General features: G+C 41.1%; 2 protein-coding genes across 4 annotated transcripts; one reads left to right on the top strand and one right to left on the bottom strand.

The window, feature by feature from the left end:
• Positions 1-266: 266 nt before the first annotated feature.
• On the top strand, positions 267-13,919 carry rrbp1a (ribosome binding protein 1a). 3 transcript variants are annotated; one of them, XM_076077206.1, is made up of 27 exons: positions 269-671; positions 2,490-3,627; positions 4,461-4,615; positions 4,762-4,884; positions 5,450-5,602; positions 5,839-5,957; positions 6,159-6,312; positions 7,555-7,693; positions 7,845-8,026; positions 8,108-8,142; positions 8,230-8,305; positions 8,428-8,465; positions 8,560-8,641; positions 8,732-8,769; positions 8,867-8,945; positions 9,037-9,126; positions 9,245-9,340; positions 9,421-9,510; positions 9,597-9,689; positions 9,809-9,859; positions 9,955-10,035; positions 10,479-10,562; positions 10,784-10,861; positions 11,478-11,561; positions 12,527-12,625; positions 13,151-13,294; positions 13,402-13,919. In XM_076077206.1, the coding sequence occupies exons 2-27, from the start codon at positions 2,508-2,510 to the stop codon at positions 13,438-13,440; spliced, it is 3,522 nt and encodes a 1,173-aa protein (XP_075933321.1). In that variant the 5' UTR covers positions 269-671; positions 2,490-2,507; the 3' UTR covers positions 13,441-13,919. The 3 variants fall into 3 exon arrangements, with proteins under 3 accessions (XP_075933322.1, XP_075933321.1, XP_075933320.1); XM_076077205.1 differs by having other exon boundaries at positions 270-671; positions 8,729-8,769; XM_076077207.1 differs by lacking the exon at positions 10,784-10,861 and having other exon boundaries at positions 267-671; positions 8,729-8,769.
• A 1,982-nt stretch (positions 13,920-15,901) lies between these two features.
• Positions 15,902-16,866, bottom strand: cfl1l (cofilin 1 (non-muscle), like). Its single transcript, XM_076077133.1, has 3 exons — positions 16,579-16,866; positions 16,373-16,449; positions 15,902-16,249 (listed from the first exon to the last, which is right to left on the bottom strand). Exons 1-3 carry the CDS (start codon positions 16,824-16,826, stop codon positions 16,128-16,130), a joined length of 447 nt encoding a protein of 148 aa, XP_075933248.1. The 5' UTR covers positions 16,827-16,866; the 3' UTR covers positions 15,902-16,127.
• Positions 16,867-21,173: the final 4,307 nt, after the last annotated feature.

Here is a 21,173-nt window from a genome sequence, read left to right on the forward strand (position 1 = left end):
AAAACATCTTAGGCTTTTGTTTCAGTATAAACATCATATAGCTTCATAGAAGAGCTAGAACAGAAGAAGCTGATACATTATGCATAAATGATACCGACAGACTAGATTAGATTTGACAGACTAGATTTGGAACGAAATGATTTTAGGAAACTCGAGGTTTATGCAAACAAAACGATTAATGCTACGCAGTGTTCTCTTTAAAAGGCACCAAGTCTAACCTCTCTCAAAAATAGCAAAGATGAAGGCCGGGACCCTACTTGAGCACTTTTCTTGAGTAGACGGACGCTAGAATACACTTTAAACGAGCCTTTTGTTTGACTGGAAACGGTCCCACTATATGAGTCTTTGCATACACAGAGAAGACTATAAATCCCAGCATGCTCATTTCCGGCTTGAGTGCAGTCCAGCCAATCAGAAGCGCTCTGGATTCATGGCAGCTATCTGGGGAACGGGGCCAGCACGTCTAGCCAGCTCGAAGTGCCACGACTTCACAGCAGACCACGGATTCTCCAGCGGAGTGAGGGGAAGAGCATTGGGAAAAAAAAAGCTAGTTAGCTAGATAAACAGGTAGCCTTTACACAGAAGTCATTTCAGCTGACGGTTACAAGTCAAAGCATTCGCCCCCTCTCCCTTCCTTTGAAGCAAGCAGACGCAGCTACACCAGCAGCGAGGTAAGTGAGGGAGTCTTGGAATGTTTCTATTTATTTGAGCCAGCATCAGCTAGCTTGGGAAGCTATCTACTGCTAACTCCTGAGCTAACAACTAATACTGAGAGACAACCGATTAAAGTTGTCTTAAATAATCTTAGAGTTTCCCCCCTCACTAGCTATTTAATTGACAATTTTATTATATCCACTGGGGCACAATTGTGTAACGTAAACCGACACTAATGTGCAGGACCATAGCCAAGTTCATTGATTCATAGTGTTAGCTACAATGCTAGCTTATGAGTAGTGATTCAAAGCGTTTCACTTAAAAATAATTACCGGATTGCTCACACTCCTTCTTGTTTGAATGGATAACTACGTAGTGTCTTGAAGTGTCATACATCTTGGAGGCTTTTATAGTAGTTGTCTCAGTATTGTAATCTTAGCATTAGTTTATTGATTTTTAATAAACTAGCTGTGAAGTTCGTGGAAGTCGATGCGTCTTGCAATAAAGTAACATATTAAAGTGTAAACGTTTATGTTCAGTTTGCACGTATATTTCTCATGCTTACAGTACATTAAAAGTACCGTCTTGAAAATATGTGCGTTTACATATTTTACCTTCATTGCTAAAATAAAGTTAAGACTTTTCCATGTACTAGTGCACCTGAAGGTATTTCAGTATGTAACGGTTACACACTAGTACGTTTGATCGTATAGTCCTATCTCTGGAGAGGCATCTTCATCCTCAGAAAGTCTCTGAGTCGTTTTTCTTGAAGTCGTAATTCTCCGTTGAGTGCGAGTGGAGAAGCAGTGACGTGTGACATCACAGATAAGGAGGCAGTACAGACTCTGGACTCTAGACTCTGGCAGCTCAGCACTTTTACTCTACTGTGTCACAATGTTAGGTTTTCTTTTTCTTTTTACAGTAAAGCTCCACATTTACTTTTTTTTTTTTTTTTTTTGCTTTTATATATTTTCCGATGGGATAACATCTCTATCCATAATATAAACACGGTTGTGACTAATGCTGCCGGACTGAATCAAAGAAGGGGTTGTAATGAAGCTAAGCTGCTGTCAGCCAAAAAACACCCCCTGCAGGTTAAACATTGTGGTTTGTGACAGGGGCCTTAAAGGGATAGCTGGAAGATACTTTTCTTTTTACAGGGCAGGAAATTAACACTAACCGCCAGCCAACTGCTGGGAATTGTTGTCTGAATCTCTTTATGCCTCTGTGGTCTGGATTTAGTTTCCTGCCTTAAATTTATATTTAGGTTGGTTTAAATTATAAATAGCTGATTTGTCTTAAGCCCACATTTGCACTGAAGTCCATAATAGCTCTGATAAATTGAGCAGATTTTGAGTATTTTTTTGTAATAGTTGTTACACAGGATCAAGGATTTTTAGGAGGAACATTTACAGAAATGGCAGGTATGATGATGTTTAAAACTGAACACGCATGTTTTACCCAAGGTGGAAGGCTGTATGACAAGTGGGTTTTGAGCAGCTGTTTGTCATAGTGTGCTTATGAGATTGGCTGGTCTGCATTATGTAGTTGGCCTCAAGGCAAAAGTTTATGGGGATAATAGTGACACCTTGAGGCCTTTGACGGGAAAGGCTGTGGTTGTTCTCAAGAAAGCCCCTTTCACATCACTACTCTTCTATTACAGCTGCTGTCAGTTCAGTTTAATTTTGACGAGGCACATAGAAATACTGTTGGTGGTATTACAGTTTTGACTTACCTATGAATTACTTTGTTCTTTTTTTCTCCACTTGTTAGAAATCCCAAATATTATTTACTAGTTGTTTACTGTATTGACAAGTCTGCCACTTTCTTTTTAGGTCAACTGGAATTGAACGATGGATATCTATGACCCCCAGACCCTTGGGATAATGGTGTTTGGTGGATTCATGGTGATCTCTGCCCTCGGGATCGCTCTTGTCTCCACCTTCTCCATGAAGGAGACCTCTTATGAGGAAGCCCTGGCTAAACAACGCAGTCAGCTGGGTAAGATACAGTCCACTCGCTCTGACAAAAAGAAGAAGGACAAAGTATCTGAGAAGAAGGGCCGTGGCAAGAAGAAAGAGGAAAAGCCCAATGGAAAAATCCCAGAGCCTGAAAAAGTTGAAGAGGAAGTTGAAGATGACTCAGTCATTGAGCCTGCTGCCGCCCCAGTTGTAGCTGCTGCCCCTGAACCTGAACCTGTCCCTGATATTGAAGTTGAGCCAACTGCAGCCCCAGCACCAGCAGACGGCGAGCTAAAGATTGCTGCTGAACCAAGCCCTGCCCTGAGTGAGCCCTCACCTGCACCCTCACCAAAAGAGAAAAAGAAGAAGAAGGTGGCTAAGGTTGAGCCAGCCTCTTCCAAAACAGCCCCACTCGTGGTTGCCTCTGCAAACGTCAAGTCCTCCTCAGTACCTGCCACAACCCAGGCCCCCATGTCTGTCCCGACTAAAGCAACCGCTCCATCCTCTGCCCCTGCCCCAGCCAAGTCTGCCCCAGCCAAGTCTGCCCCTGCCCCAGCCAAGTCTGCCCCTGCCCCAGCCAAGTCTGCCCCTGCCCCAGCCAAGTCTGCCCCTGCCCCAGCCAAGTCTGCCCCTGCCAAGTCTGCCCCTGCCCCAGCCAAGTCTGCCCCTGCAACCGTCAAGTCTGCCCCTGCAACCGTCAAGTCTGCCCCTGCAACCGTCAAGTCTGCCCCTGCAACCGCCAAGTCTGCCCCTGCAACCGCCAAGTCTGCCCCTGCAACCGCCAAGTCTGCCCCTGCAACCGCCAAGTCTGCCCCTGCAACCGCCAAGTCTGCCCCTGCAACCGCCAAGTCTGCCCCTGTAGCCCCAGCCAAGACTGCCCCAGTGCTGGAAGCTGTCACTAAAGATGTCCCAGTGATGGCAGTGCCCCCAGTTGGATCTCAGCAGACCCCTGCTGTGGCAGAAAAAGTACAGGAGCCCAAGAAGAAGGCCTCTAAGAAAAAGACTGAGCCTGGTAAGCAGATATGTTTTAGAGATATTCATTTATGATTTTGCAGTTGTAACTGAACATTTCGTTTTTTTAAATGATAAAATGATATATCTCATGTTATAGTTATATTTCTGAAGTGATTAAAGATTACCCTGTCTCTCCAAAATGTTTTCAGCATGGGAAAAGAATAATAAAGATAGCTCATCAGTTTTTAGAATGTCTGTAGAAGCTTGAAGGATGTCACACAACCTGCAGAGCGACTGTGGCCGCTATGACAAAATCACTGCACAACTATACACTATCTTTGGGTGTTAGATGCTTGTTTTTTGGTCTTGGCTAAGCCCGCTGCCACACTTCCTTTCCCGTTAAACCAGTCATCTTTTGTTCAATGCACTGTTCGGGCATGTCTGTACAGTTGCATGTCGATACACTCACAATCTAAGGCAGTAATGCGCTGTCGGTACTGATGAACTTCTAGCAGGAAGCGTGGAAAGTAGTGCCAATGGCCGTTGTGGGTAATGTCTGGCACTCGGCTCTGGAGGGCATAGAGCACGCCAGCTTGTCCAAACACCACTGCCCTGTTTTGTTAGCTGACAAAGGCTCTCAGTGCTTACAATGGGTAGGGAGGGGAGTGGGGTTCTCTCTTGCCCAAGGCTCGTCTCCGCCTGGTGCCACAGGGCCCCATCATTTTGCCATCCGAAGCTGCCCACTGTGGCAGTGTAGGTATTCAGACTTCACTGCGACAGCCTAATGAGCTTCAAAATGGTCCGGCTTTTTACTGTTAAACATGAAATAACCTTATATTGTGCCACTTTCAATCTGGGTTTCCTTGTCATTTCTTGTGTTTGCCTCTTTAGTGGCAGTGGTGGATTCTGCTGACGCTCCTCTGTACCTGCCCTACAAGGCTCTGGTGTCCACCATCGGTAGCATGGTGTTCAGTGAGGTCGAGGCTCATAGGCTCATCGAGATCCTGTCTGAGAAAGTTGGCATCATTCAGGACACCTGGCACAAGGTAATGGACGCTGCGGTCAGTGATGAGGACCCTTGCTAAACTAGCTGGAGTGTACAGGCACTCGCTCACTGAATGCAGACTGTATTGCACTTGGAGGGAGACCCACTTTGTTTTTGCTGTCTTTCTGTGTACGTCTGCACTTTCAGGCCTCTCAGAAAGGAGACCCAGTGGCCATGCTGAAGAAACAACTGGAGGAGAAGGAGAAGCAGCTGATGGCAGAACAAGAGGATACTTCTGCGGCAAAGAATCGCCTGAGAGAACTCACCAAGGTTAGACGCACACCTGTCTATAGCTCTGGTGGCAGCCCCATGAGACTCCTAATACTCATTGCATCAGAAAACAAAGTCGTTGCATAGATGAAAATCTTGGCTTTTATTAGATCCTTTTCACTAGTTAGGCAAAAAGTGTAGTTTGGCCTGCAGGTGGCAGTGGAGGAACAAACCAATGTAATTACCTAAATTAAAGGGGTTCATTTTCTGAACGCCAACGTGCACAGACATTTGCAGACCTCTTCATCTTTTGTCCTGAAGGTGGCACTAGAGGAATGTAACGGCAAGACACAGGCCACGTCCATTAAAAAGCATTGAGGACTCCCTCAACTTCAATGTAAAGCACCTCTTGTAATATCTATGGAAGCCTACGAGTGACGGAACAAGAAATGATCCACCGTTAGGGTCGCAGCAAATTTCACAGAAATATGTCTTACATGTATTGCTTTACACATTTCACTTTTTTCTTGATGTGTCATCATTAGAGGAAAACGGCTCTTTGCTCTTTGGCCTCAGAATTTGAATCTGCTCTCACCGTGCTTTCTGTTTTTTTTTTTTTTTTTAGGATCTGTCTGCTGAGAAGTCGAAGGTGGCCAGTGTGGAGACGAGGCTGAGTTCCCAGCTGAGTAAGAGGGAGCAAGAAATGATTGCTCTGCAAGCACGCATGCAGGCTAGTTACCAGGACCATGTGGTGCAGACCCAGGAGCTCAATGCTAAGGTCGGTTCTGATACAAAAAATACTACAATTTCTTAATGTCTAAATCAGATGAGTGCATTTCAGTTTGCATTTTGTCCTTCTATTTCACTCCTGGTCATTTAGCTGCTAATTCAAAGTGAAAATGCAGTTTTTCTTTTTATTAAGTTGTCTTGACAAGGATTTGAAGCAGCTGTCCATGGGGCAAGAGTCCAACATGGCTTGTTGACTTAAAAAAAAGCTGTAAAACTATTTTACAGAATGTCAGCCTGCAGGACCAGTTGGAAAAAGGCCCCAATGCCCAGCTGGCCCGTCTACAGCAGGAGAACTCCATTCTTCGCGACGCCCTCAACCAAGCCACTAGTCAGGCTGAGAGCAAGTGAGTGTTTCCCTGCAACAGCAAATGAGAAGCGGCGATACATGCTGAGATTCATTTTACCTCTTCATACTGATACTGATTAAAGTGATCATTGTGTACAAATTCAAAGGTGTGTTTGGAGCACCAAGCCTGAAGATTTGCCCTGACTTGTTCTCCCTGCGTCTCTCCTTCTCTGTCTCTTGTCTTTCGTTCTGTCCTCAGGCAAAACGCGGAGCTGGCAAAGCTGCGTCAGGAATGCACGAAGTTAACCAAGGAGCTTGGAGAGAAGACAGATGGTCTGCTTGCTGATGATCACGTCAGGAAAGGGCTAGAAGCCAAGCTCTCCGCTACAGAGAAGCAGCTCTCCCTGCTGCAGGTTGGCCTGGCCTGTGGGAACACCACATCATATCTCTTATAAATTACATTCGACAACTGCAAATGAACAGATAATGTAATGTTATATATATATATATATATATATATATATATATATATATATATATATATATATATATATATATATATATATATATATATATATATATATATATATATATATATATATATATATATATATATATATATATATATATATATATATATATATATATATATATATATATATATATATATATATATATATATATATATATATATATATATATATATATATATATATATATGTATATATATATAGTATATAGTATATATATATATATATAGTATATAGTATATATATATATATATAGTATATAGTATATATATATATATATATATATATATATATATATATATATATATATATATATATATATATGTATATATATATATATATATATATATATATATATATATATATATATATATATATATATATGTATATATATATATATATATATATATATGTATATAGTGTATATATATATATATATATATATATATGTATATATATATATATGTATATAGTGTATATATATATATATATGTATATGTATATAGTATATATATATATATATATATATATATATATATATATATATATATATTCACAGCCTATGCGGTCGCTCACTGAAGGAGTGTTGTTAGTCTCAACTATTACGGGTTGTGTGGAGCAAGTGAGTCAGCACTTCCTGTCACTCAAGTGTTCCTTTTAGTTAATCATTTACTAACATGCGTCCCAACAGTTTATGGTCTTCAAACATGTTATGCAATGGCTCCGGCCGTCAGTCAATGGACATGCTCAAATGATGCAAGATGCTTCTAATTTCTTTGAGTTGAGTTTCGCTTCCTTTGTGAAATGAGTTGCTGGACTGTCATAAACAATGAGCTTCTTTGACAGAGTCTGTCATAGAAGCATAGGCAGGCTAATCATCTCAAGATCCTCTCTAGTTCAAAGCACTTTCCACAAGACACTTCCCTAAAAAAATTCTAAACAAATTGCTTGACTGTTAAGAATTCTTCTATTTCGTCTCTTTCCCCGAATGTGTCGCCGTATGATATTTTAACAGAAATGCACAGGATTCTGTCTTGTGAATCAATGCTGCCAAGTAGGCTCCTTTTGTGACTCTTTGCTGACCCCTGCTGTTTGTCACATCTTGATGATTGTCGTCGTTGTTAGGCCAGCCATGGGGTCAGCGAGCAGGCGTTGCAGAGGAAGCTGGAGGAGGTGTGCGAGGAGCTCAGGGCTACACAGAGCAGAAACAGCAGTCTGCAGGCCACTTTGGACAATGCCCAGCAGGACAGCAGCGCACTCTCAGGTCAGTTAATGGGGGGACAGAGTCCGAATGGTAACCAGATGTTAAGGCTTAGGAGTTGACATGTTAATAGTAAAAATGTATATGGGAGTCAGCTATATCACAGGATATCAAATATAGAATAGGTTGTGAGTGCTGTGATTTGTCCCTGCAGAGTATCAAGTGCGTATTGGGAGCTTGGAGGCTGATGTCGGTGAGCGCTCTGCCCAGGTGGATGCCCTCACTGCCCAGCTGGAGGAGACGCAGACAGAGAAAAGCCAACTTGTACAGCAGGTGGCCTCCATCAACTCACTGCTAGAGGCCAATCAGACCAAAAAGGAGGAGGATAACGACCAGGTAGGACATACTTAGCTAGTTTGACTTTTCTGAAATGGCCTTGAACACCCCTAAGCATGTTTTCTGTGTCTGATTGAGCAGGTGAATGCTGCAGAAGTGGAACAGCTAAACCTCAGGTAAGTGTTTCGAGCCACCTCTCTTCAGAGTCGACATCAGCTCCAGAGCTGTTCCACGTATTGATTGAAATGTTGTGCCTTCTGCAGCCTTCAGGAGAGAACCAACCAGTTGAACACTCTTCACGAGGAACTGAAGCAACTGCAACTGAAACAGGAAGCTGCTGTAAGTGTTGCAAACACCTGTCGTTGGATGTATGAACAAATAAAATCACTTCTTGATTATTCAGGAAAAAAATATATATGTATGTTTTACTACTAATCAAAAATAATCTGCTGTTTTTACAGGTGAACACTATTGTTGAGCTCGAGGAAAGAAATAAGAGGTATGGTTCTTTTTACTGTCTATGTATTTGACTCAAATCTCATGGATTATTACTCTGCTTATTTATAGTTTATCCAATTTATGTCCCTTTATAGTGAGGATGTCGCTCTTATTGCATCACTTCAGGATGAACTTAAAAACCTCAAAGAAGAGATGGTGCAACTTAACAACACACCAGTAAGTGTACCTCTTGATGTGTAAAGAGCCAGGCAGGAACAAAATGTATTTCTCAGTGACTCATTTGCATGTCCACTTTTTTTTCAGCAGTCAGATACCTCCGAAGAGCTGGGACTGCTACAGAGAAGGTAAATGGGTCTTGGCATATGAAAAAAAACATCAGTCCGGCATATTGTTGGGTCTGTTTTTGGATCTCAGTTTTGACTATTTTGTTTATTTGGCTAGCCTGACTGAGAAGGATGCCCTTGTCACATCAGTACAAGAGGAGCTGAGAGAAGTGAGAGAAAAGACGGCCATTGATGCGGTAAGGCTCTCTTTACACACCAGTGGCTTATAAATTGAGACAGCTTTCCGCTTAATCACCTTCCTGATTATATCATCCGTTGTTTCATCAGAGCGTTACGGCAGAGCTGACAGCTTTTCAAAGTGAAACCAAAGAAACTCTCCAGACACTCTTCCCACAGATACCCGTAGAGACGGAGCAGGTGGGAACAGAGCTTTTCAGGAGGAGTTGCTGAATCATTTATTTCCTGATGTTGGTCATTGTTCAGTAGAATAATGTGCGCATTAATTATTTATTTCTGTTTTATTCCCCTCACTTAGTCCAACTGGTTACAAGTATTTACACAGAAGGCTCAGGAGACTCTCAGCCAGCAGAGCCAGCAGAGCCAGGAGTCTCAGTCAAGCACAGCGTTGCCTGTAAGCCACAATTTTATAGACTTGCTTACCGAATAATTAGCCCAGCAGAACAGGTTCTGAATGCGTTTTCTTTGTCTCAGGAGTTGCTCGGCAAATTGAAGGAGGCTGAGGAGGGCCATGGCTCACTGCAGGCTGAATGTGAACAGTACAGGATAGTCCTGGCTGAAACCGTAAGTGATTGGGGAAACTTCAGTTCAAACTTCAGTGTAAAATAGGGGGTCAATTTAATCGGCTCATTTCGTCCCGTTTGCTTCAGGAAGGAATGCTAAAGCATCTGCAGAAGAGTGTGGAGGAAGAAGAGCTGGTATGGAAGTCCAAGATGGCTAACTCAGCGGAACAGCTGAGTGTGGTATGTTATAAGACGTCCTTGAAATCACTATGACTTTGTACTTTTTTTTTTTTCACCACGTGCGGGTCCCCTTTCCATGTTTTTAAAACCTCACACTCGTCCCTCTCACACATTACCAGGCTTTGGAGAAGGCCAGCAAGCTGGAGGCAGAAAACCAAAGTGTAGAACAGGTGAAGATTTCTCTCACACTCGCACAAATTGCCCCTTGATGTAAGCCAGCAGGTAATAAATGTGTAAACTGCTTTATTTTGTTCTGTTGTTGCAGATGAAGGAGCAGATGTTGCTTCTGGAAGCCCAGCTGGAGAAGCAGTCGGACAACCAGGAGACCTCAGAGGAGATGGAGCAGGTACATGAGCAGGTTCAATCTACAGACCACAGCAACCTCACTAGATCGAGCACTGCTCCTAAAAAATGTTGTAGTATTTTTATGTGCAAGTTCCCCTATTACTAAGGAGGTGGACTTTTTTTTTACATTAGCATATAAGCATTTTCAATATTTGTATTAATTGTTATAATATTTCAACATCACAATCTATGAGTCCCATGTTTTTTCTTGTTGTAAAACATTTCGGGGCAATTATATTTTGGATTAAATTGTATTATTTGATAAGGTTTGTCTAGTTAATGAGATTTAGAAATGGTCGTTAATGTAAAGAATTAGCAATCCATGCTTAATATACTCTGTGGGGTTTTTTTATGAAATCCTAGAGAGACATTCCTCATATTTAAAGGTATCGACCTTTTTAAAACAAAACCTGTGATAACTGTGTCTACGTGCTCTGTGTTCAGCTGAAGCTGCAGCTTTTGGAGCGTCAGAGCCAGCTGGATTTGGCCCAGAAGGAGACCCAGGCACACAAGGAGGAGCTTTCACAGGTGACTTTACTGACGACCTGCTTTCCCGGGACGACGTTATTTACACAGAGTACCAGAGTAGCCGAGGTGTGAGGAAGACATGGTATATATGAGACATCGAGGAATTTGTGGAGATTCCTTTTTAACCGACACAACCAACAAGATACGGTGTCGGTGACGTGTAACACAAAGAGGATTCATGGATGGGAGGTTATGTAACCAGTGACGGCTTCCTGTTTCAGGTCAGAGAGCAGCTGGGCGAGATCACGATGCAGGCTCAGCGAGAACAGAATGGCCCAGCTGAGGCTCAACCCAGTCAGGTCAGGGTGCAAAGATCGCAGGGCACCCTTCACTTCCTGTCAGAGAGTACTGGACAGTGACTAGGACACTTCTTCTAGGATATCATTTGTTCTACTTCTTAACTAAGCCTTATTTAATTTAGTATAAAATCCCCAAACGTATTGATTTATTGCGCTGTATTTATTAAGACGTGTTCTTTGTAGTCTGGTTCGACACATTTGGTCAAACCCATGTCGTAAGTCAAGGATGTGGCTACAGTACACGGATACACACATGACCCTTGCAAGTCTTCAAGTCTGTCCAGTATTCCTCCGACACAGCGGCTGTTTATGCTAACCACTGTTTGCATTGACTGAGTCGACATAACTCTAACCACTGCTTTTTCTCACCTTTTTAAGCATGCTCACGGCTCCTTTGTTTGTACGATTCTTAACATCAGCGGAACGTTTGTGTTTGACTTGAGCCTCTCCCCTGAAATAGAGAGAGAGAGGCTCATAGGTCGAGCAGCTTGTATGTGTGGGTTTGTAGTGCCACTGCTTTTGCACAAGAATGTTTGCATAGACATGTATGCGTTAGCCTGTTGTCTCTGTGTGTATTTATTGTGTGTGTGTGTGCACCATTTTTGTCTTCCATTAGTTCCAGAACGAGTTGAGTCAGACAACTGAGAAGCTGCACGGGGAGGGGGCTCAGAGACGGCAGCTTTCAGAAGAGTTTGAGCAGGTAGCAGCCGTCCTTTGGTTTTCTGGTACTGTCACAGCAGAGGCCTGTTTCACTAAGCGAGTTCAACACACCCAGGGTGTCTTTAGGTTATCTGGCTTAACTGACTAAAGAAATATAAAAACATAATTCAAAGCAGTAAGAAGATTTCCTTCCATAATTTATAATCCCCTTAAAGCAACCGAATATGTGACTGCAAAACGCGACTCAAGAAGCTGACATCTGCAACACATTAACTTAATATAATACACACATAAGTCAGCTCCATTGTGCTCTAGATGACACGGTGATATTATAAATCTGTTTATTTAGTTAGTCGAGTTGATCCCTGGAGCAGGGTATGTGTTCAGCGTAAGTAGTCATGGTGAACTATCCCGGTAAGAAGTGAATCTCGTGGGACTGAAAACCCAGACTTGACCCTGAAGTTGCCTCGATAACCCCAAATCCTGCTTTGTGAAACAGGCCTCAGAAGGTGACAAAGGCCTAGTCCACACGTATATTGTTTTTCTATGCATTTTGGCCTTTCGTCCACACCCAAACAGCATTTTGCGTCCCTGTAAGTTTTGTCAATCTAAATCCAGTGTTAAGATTTTTAGAAACTCTGTTTAACATGTAGACGGGAAAGATTTGGGTTTGTAACGTCAGAGTGCGCACCGTCGCGTCCTTATGAGGCAACATTTCATGAAATGGCGGACATGTCTGAAATAGTGCTGGTTTTAACCTTTTCACGTGTTTACACATAAATGTACAGTTACATTGACGGTTTTGTGTATGTATGCAAGTGCGTGTCTCAACCTGCCTACTGGCCTTGAAAGCTCTTCAGTCATATTTTTGCATTTTCATTTTTTTTGAATTGGTGCTTGTGTGGACGGGATATCTTTTAAAACCCAGTTTTCCTGTGTACGTGTGCACTCGGCCTAAAGAACTCTATAGTAGCTAACATCAGTGTGTGTTTTGTCAACCTCTAGGCCCAGAAGACTATAACAGAACTTCAGGCTCAGTTGGATCTTCTAAACGTTTCTGCGGGGTCACCACAAGCTGACACAGAAGATGTTCCACAGCTCAAGGTGTGTTTACAAATGACTGAGTATCAGAGCGACATGTGGTCCTGCTCCTAAAAGGAACGAAACACACACATCAGCTTCGTAATTCAACACTGTGACTCAAAAATGTATTTGAAGTTTAGTGATCGCCTTCAGTACAACTCATCTCCGACTGTCATTGAAGCTTCTATTTTCTATAACAGTAGGTCTCTGACGTCTATAAAGCACTCGTCTTTACTTTTTGGAGGCCCGAGTGTTCAATATTAAATAAGACATGAAAAGAAAAAAATAATTATGAACAGAAATATACTCGTGAATTTGGGAAATTACTCAATTTCAATTTTTTACTCATTATTTTCCTTATTGTTTTATATTGCAGGTTGATTGATTTAATCCACACTGTATATACGGTGTGGGATTTATATTGGCAAAAATGACCTGCAGTAAACTATTATTGTGAAAAAGAAGCGGGACTGAATTATTTCACAGGTAAAAGGTGACCAGGCGTAGTTTGTATTGATGTAATGTTTGCTACTGCTGTTGGAACAGGAGTGCCTGGAGAAGGAGAAGAAGCTGTCCAAAGATCTGGGCCAGGCGGCCACCAAGCTCCAGCAGCTACTCAAAGCCACTCAGGAGCAGCTGACCAAAGAGAGAGAGACCGTGAGAACACTACAGGAGCACCTGGAAGGAAAGGTGAGACCACTGACGTGGTGAGACTACACATGCACACGTCTAAACTCATTGTTTTGGTATGCGTGTACATTTTTGACACCATATTTCTTCTTTTTTTTTTTTTCAAGGGAGAATACGTGGAGCTGAAGGAAGGAACGTCCGTCTGAGAGGAAGTTCACTGCAGACACTACAAAGAAACTGCCAAATATGCCTTATGATTACCATAGTTATGCATTCCAAAACGATTTCTTTCTTGTACTGTAGTTGATTGCATTTGTTGCAACTGTAGGAATCAAATGTTTGATATGAGCATTTTTAAGGCAAGATTAGGAGGTAATTCTGCTACAATCTTTATCGAAACCCACATTCCATCAACAATTCTGGCTATGTCAGAGGTTATTTATCCCCCTGCCTTATATTCCAGACATTTATCCATAGTTCAGTGTTAAAAAGGGAAACAGATTGTACGTCAAACGTACATCAACCTGTGCAATTACTTTGTATGTCTTTTTCTATGTGGTTGAATGATGGGAACATTTTATGGTTCAATGTTTCATTACCTTTGGGGCCTTCTTTCCTCTGTAGCTGGCTGCCAATTACACACATTGAATTTGTATGAATGAATAAACTACAGCGTAGCGCTACATCATTGCTGTTCAGTGTCCCAGTTGCTGTTAAGGTGCAATGAGTACAGGCAGGAAGCAAAGTTGGCTATTGAGTGTTATACTTTGACATGGTTTCAGAGCCGGTGATGTATGTGCACCGACATCTGCTTTATGACACTTGAAGCTTAACACAATCGTCTCAGGATGATTGCATGTTAAAACTTAAACCATCCTGCCAGGGTTAAAAGCTGTAACTCCGCTGTTTAGAGAACAGTCTCGGTTTTCTTGGCAGTATAGTCTAACATTTTACAGCAGAATTAGGGGTTATAAATTATGTAGTTACTGTGATATAAACTACAGTTCTTTTAAAAACACTAGTGCTTTTTGAAATGTGGTGTTGCTTAAAGCGTTACACATCAAGGTTCAGGTTGCATCAATGGTTAACTGACTTGTGTCCAGACAATTGTGATAATGGCTTCTGCATTTTTGTGATGACAGACCAACCTGCAGTACATTAACCAATATGTACCAAAAATGCCAGTAAGAAAATGTTTGACATTCATGCAATAGGACTAGATTCAACAGTTGGTGAAAAACTAAAGTATAGATATAAACTTACTAGTAAAATGGAAAAAGCTGAAAAACAAAATTCACTAGTGTGAATGTGGCAGCCATGGATTAACATTGGTTTACTTTTGAAGGAAATTGTTACGAGCGCCCCAAAACATGAGTTGCAAAGTAGGCAGACTATCATTTTTCTTTTTTTCAGATTTAGATTGAAAGATTTCTTTAAACATTTATCTCAGTGATTTCATGAGGGGGTTATGGACTGGGCCAGTAACTTCATGGAGTCTCCACTGGTTTGCCTGGCTATCCTAACTCCTTTGGACAGTTAAGATAGCCTTTTTTCAGTCTTTACGCTAAACTGCAGGCTCCAGGTACATATTTAGCAAACATGAGTGGGATCCACCTCATCAGACTCTTTCCAAGACTGAATAGGCCAGCCAGTCTTTTCCCAAAAAGTCAAACTATTCATCTGGCGGTCAGGAAAGCGTAATCAGTTGTAACTGAAAGCAGTGCAACGCTGCGGCCGTGAGCTCACCAGTTGGACACTAGTGCATTAAAAACATGCTCAGCTGGTTCGGCTGCGTCAACAAAGCAAGGAGAAACATAACACTGAGGGAGCGCAACTTCAGTCTCTACTCAGATATAACCCCACTAAATCTTCAGATAGCTGTTTGCTGCTGTATACTTGTGTGTTGTGTGAAATACTGCACAAGTAAAAAAAATGAGTGCAGTTTTATTGATGGTATATTGATACATCATTGAGTCCATAAATATGACTGCAGTGAGGAAATATGAATGAAGAGTAAACTTAACTAAATGATTTCAGATTTTACACAACTCTAACTTAAAATTCAAGCTACCAGTTTGTTAAAAAAATGTTTCTGCAATATACGGACAGCACCAATTGCAGTGCTTGGTTTGACTCAAGCTACACCTTAAAGCCTGCTAAACCCAAAGTCACCTGGCCTCCCACATCTGATATTAACAGGCCACATGTTATCGGAGAAGCTGGACAATCCTTGTGGTATGCATCCAGGTGCTCAGACCAACCCCCAGCTCGTTAATTACAGCTTTCATCCATACTTGCTTTTAGTGGAAAAAAAAACAAAAAACAGTTAACACTTGCCCAATTCATTGCATTTATTTTATAATACTCTCAATACAACAGTTACATTTTCTGTGAAACTCTTTGTACAAGTTGTACTATTCTTTATAGGTGTAACAGTCTAGAAAAACTGATTTATCCTATACTTACAGACCCAGTCATTTTGACCTATAGTGAACTCTAGTCGTGCGTCCATTGGGATATTTTACAGGATATGGTTTGAGTGGACATGTACACAAGGAAGGAAAATAGTGTGTACTGGCCTATGCTGGGATTCAAACAGTATGCATGTAAATAAAAACAGCAAATTATTGATTTGAGAAATATAGACGTACCAAGAGTAAAGTGACAATAGTTTCAATAGGCTAACGTATGGATATGTCAAATAATGAACAAAGTTAGACTGGACAGTTTGGAAGGGGAACAGACAGGGGTTTGTGTTACAGGAATCTAAACCATCCCTTTAAGCCTTGATGAACCAATACAAAAACAAAGTCGACATGGAAATCTTGCCATTATCCCCTCAAATCTCTTTAAACGTACCCTATTATAAAACAGGGCGAAGACGGTTTGTTTACTAGTGTGCATGACCACGCAGACCGTGGCCCTCAAGGTTCTTTACTTTGTCCGTAAGGCATTTTGCAAACTCCTCCCTGTCGATATCTGCCTTATCATGCATCTGCATTCTATGCTTGACACCTGTTGAAGAAATAAGAGTTACATTAACAGTGTGAGCACCACTCAACTTGAACTTTAATGTTATCAATGTCTAGAAAAGTCCAATTAATTGGATGAAAAAAAATTTAACAAAGCAACCCTTACCCTCCATGACCTTGTCAATAGCCCCTTTAGAGGAAGCATACTGCATTTTTTCTTTGATGGTTGCACTCTCAGGAGTCCTAATGGGAAGAGAAATCATTATCCAAGTGTCCCACACATCAATTTACACACGCAGTCTGCAGGCAGTTGAGGACGCAGAAGGAAAAATCAATTTAACTAATTATGCGCCAATTAAAATGATGACCTACCACAGCATGAAGACCAGTTCCTCTTTTTTACAACATTCCACCGTTTCAAAGTGGCAGTCGTACAGGATGTAGCGGCAATGATCGTTTGGCATTAGATTCTGGAGGCTCTTGAATACATCGTCCTTGCATTCTTCACATTTCTGCTGCAGACATTTCTCCACTTTAATTTCACCGTTTTCTTCGTCGATGACGCAGGTCATCAATCTTATACGATCCTCCTCGGCATCGTCGTTTTTCACCACTTTCATTTTGTTGAAGATGGTTTTCACTTCGTCACAGACTTTTACTCCAGACGACTGTTTTTGAGAAAACAAAGAAACATTACCCGTCAGTCACAGTCACACAGTGTCACACACAGTGTCACACACACACAGTGTCACACAGAGTCACACACACACACAGTCACACACAGTCACACACACACAGTCACACACTTATGTTCAACACATTTTAAGTTACACAATGCCTGAAGATAGTTTATCAGACACACGCAAAGACAAAAATAAAAAAAAGCAGTTACAATTGTTTTTGTAACTTGCTTTTGTATTTTGTATGACGATAAGAACAGCTTAATCTAGCTGCAATTTCATTCATTTTCGTCAAATAAAGTGACAAAGCAGCTATTTTCAACTCCCTTATTTTATTCATGAAAAAAGTTCAGCACCAAGTCTAATGTGCCAGTTTAAGTGTACAAACGGTTGTAAAATTAGAAAATAATGAAAGACTATTCCAGTAAGAGCACTTTAGTGTGACGTGAGCCTTGGTTCATATTTTGAGCGGACTTGTTCACTTGGTTTTGAGACAGAAAGCAGAACCTTAAGATTAGGAAATGGCAAGTTCTTTAAAACTAGCCTTTGGAGAGAGGAGTTATTAAAGCAATTCAATGAGAATCTAGCATCTTTTCAGCAATAACATGGCGTGTAGCTTCCCTATGGATTTTCAAGGCCTTGGCTCTGTCACATTCCAGTCATTGTGAAACAAGTTAGCACAAGAAAGACTGCCCCAAGGTGTTCCCTCAGAACCACTTTGAAGCACAGCAAAGCTCCCGCCATTTGAGGCAAAAACCACACCTTGTACAAGCCCTTTAAAACACTAAACTTGCATTTCACTCAGCAGACCATTTCCTCTAAGAAGCACCAAACGAAAATCTTACACACTCTAGATATAATGACAACCAGGCTTCACCGAGTTTACACAGCTTTTACATATGTTGTTAAAATAATGATATGGCACTTCAAAGTTTTATCAACTCTATGTCCTGTGGGGCACACAAACCACAAAGAAGAAGTTGTTCACTGACACAACACAAGTCAGTCCAGTCAAATTGTTTGTGAAAGCTACTCACCATTTTGCTTCTGATGTGTGAAGGAAACAGGCAGCAGAGAAACTATGACAGCAGTCAAAATGCTGAAGGGTCATATTCAGGAAGGAGAGCAGGTTGACTTATAGAGGAGGAGGCGGGGCAAATGAGCACACCTCCAAAAGTAGGCACGCCCCCCTCTTCCCAGGTGTGACACAGTTTCAGCTGCAGCCTCAGTATTTGCATCTAATCACAATACCTTTGAAGCCTAAATCACAATGGATTCATGTGCTTTGTTGTCTGGCACAATACAAACATTTGTCAACCTTTCCATCATCAAGTTTGGTAGAGGTAGAGATCTACCATTTTGGGTAATACCCCAGGTGAGCTTGAGCCAGTCACCAGTGGGAGTGGCACTTAACACCCTTATATGGAGAACAAATCTGTCCAAATATTGAACTCATCTGCTGTTGAGATCCACTGCACTGGCCTTATAAGGTAAAAGATGGGATGAGAGCACAGGTTATGTCACAAGAACCCATCCACCTATGAAAAGTAAGATGTTACGCCTCCCGACAGTTTCCAACAGTCATAGTCAATATTTAGAGTTGCCAAATAAGCATTGGGTTCAATCCACTCCTTCTAAACACAACTAACATGACACATATTACCATTTAAAAGGAGTAATCTGCAGTATGAACTTTAATTAAGTGTAAATTGACATTTGTCAACTGTATATATATCGTTTTTTCACTCTGTTTCAGAGGCCCAAATTCACATACAAAAAGGTGTGTGATTATACGTACATGACATATCAGCTGTTTAATTAATTCAAAGAGTAAAAAGACACGGGTCCGATCCCAGATCCAAGAAACAAAACAAGAAAGAAGGAAGAAAACCCATTTAAACAGGGCCTCTTGAAAATATATAATTCTGTGTCAATATTTAGAGTAATAAGATCTGGAACTTCTTTTAGTCCAGAGGTGTAGCTAGGAATAAGAGGCCCAGTTCGCAGGAGGGCAACCGTGGCCACTTTCCTCTGGTCCCACACAGGCCTGTGACAGTGGAGGAAAATAGCTACCAGTGTTGGGCAGTTACTTTTTTTAACTACATTTCTCAGTGGCATGGTGGTAGTGTCGCCTTTTATTGAATCAAATTGCTTTTCAGGAGCTTAGCTTGCTTTTTTTTTTTTTTTTTTTTTTTTTTATCAATCAAGTAGCGCCGTAGCGTCCACACAAGCTACATTTTCCCCAAACATTGAAGCTCAAGCGCAGAGGAGCTCTTTAATGCAGTCTCACATAAAATGCTATAAATCAACGAGGAACTTATTGGCAAGTAATATTCTTCATCTTTTTTTAGATGATACACAGTTTAACTCTTCTTTTGAAAGAGCATTTAATGCGTCATAAACCCTCCCTCCACAGTTACTATTTATAAATACAGATACTCTTGCTTCAGCATCACAGTGGCTTTGCTTCCTCTGTGGGGATCAGTGGTTTGCAGAGAGTCAGAGTCCCGCCCCACATCAGGACTAGCTTCTGTTCCAAAAGGCAGAATGCCTAAATGCCAGCACATGTCATAGCGTGCCTTCTAACACTAGCACTGCAAGAACTGGAATCTGTGACTTGAAAAGAAAAACTGAAATATAATTTGTACTTATTACTTGTTATTATAGTTGCTCTGTTTTGCAAAAGTGTGATAGCTAACCTCTATTTTAGTGGCCTGAGGGGTTGCTATATGTGATATGTATATCATCGTGACTGTGGTAGGCCTACCAGAGCAAATGGCAGCCAGCAGCAACTTTTCAAAGCAGTAAAAAGGCAAACACAACCCTAAACCACACAGAGCAGGAAATGGCTGCTGCATAACTCTGTGTTAGTTGAAGACTTCATGCTGCTGCAAGCTCGTTGTAAACCAGTAATGTCAAAGTAGCAAAGCCAAGTCTGTGAGAGCTCTGCCATCTACTGGTGGATTGTGGATACTGAATTGTGTTTGTGTTGTGTTAGATATGAAGTCTAAATCTGTTGCACTGTGGGGAGTGACACCATCCGCCAGTATGTATGAAGAGACATTTTCAAACTTCTATTGTCACTTTCTATCATTTCCGTAACTTTTTTAATCTGATCTATGCTAAATGATCCTCCTTGAGGAAACCCACCTTCATTAACCCATTCATTCAGATGTTGACAACTCATTTCACCAAACTTTTTCATGAAAATGAGATTAGGCCCTTCAGGTGGAGGAACCTGGTTACTTCCCTGTGCACCCATTTTGAGGCACAGTCAGTGTACACTTATACTTTAAACACAGTCGTCCCCGCGTGTCTTTGGATTTGTTTAGGGCACAATCAAAGTTAAGCCGTTACCGAGACAGATTTATCCTTACAAATTCAAAGTCTAATCTTTTTCTTTCCAGTCTCCTTACGGATTCTTCGTCTTAGGTTAAAAGACTTCAATGTTTAATGTCTACCTGTAAGATATTCAACCTTCAAGGTATTTAACGTGACTATCAAACACTCACCTTTTCTCCCCGTCCTCCTTTACTCAGCAATATTCTTCGAACACTCCTAAAAGTAGTATCCTATATTACCGTATCTACCCAACTTTTCACGAACAACATTTATATGAGATGTCAACAAATATCCACACGCCTGTTAAATGCTAATATGAATATTGACAAAAAATATTCTATTTCCTAAATTAGTGCACTTTTAAATCCTAATTTGACTTTAATTAAACAAAAACCATGCCTTTTGATATATTTTACATATCTTAGTTCCTACACAATGAGCATAATTCAGAAATGAAATGATTAATATTCCCGAAATTCCAATTAACTAATATATACTCTTGTGGCTGTTACACCAAGAATTATATGAAATTGATACCACTCTCTATGTTTGTTTGGTAGACTAAATATGAAGCTACCACAGGCAGCAGGTGAGCTTTGCTGAGCATAAAGACTGGGAACAGGGGGAATAAATCTGCCTATCAGCTCCATCTAAAGCTCACTAATTAACACATTGTATGTCATTTGTTTAATCCATTCAAAACCCAAAGTGTAAAAATTATAAGTTGTTTTTTTATGGAGGTTATTGTGATTTTGTGAATGTATTATTTTTACACTTTGGTTTTTGTACATTACTGTGAGGAACTTTTAACTGGTTATTTTAATACTGATGCAACTATATGACCTACATAAGTAAACCAGACCATCATCCATCTATTTCTATATAGTTAATCTTCACTCTTCAGCGGGGCAGGCCCGTTAGGAGCCAACACCGACGCTGCCGGAG

Source organism: Anarhichas minor, unplaced genomic scaffold, assembly GCF_050575085.1.
Source record: "Anarhichas minor isolate MPS153535 unplaced genomic scaffold, ASM5057508v1 ptg000058l, whole genome shotgun sequence".
Taxonomy (NCBI): domain Eukaryota; kingdom Metazoa; phylum Chordata; class Actinopteri; order Perciformes; family Anarhichadidae; genus Anarhichas; species Anarhichas minor.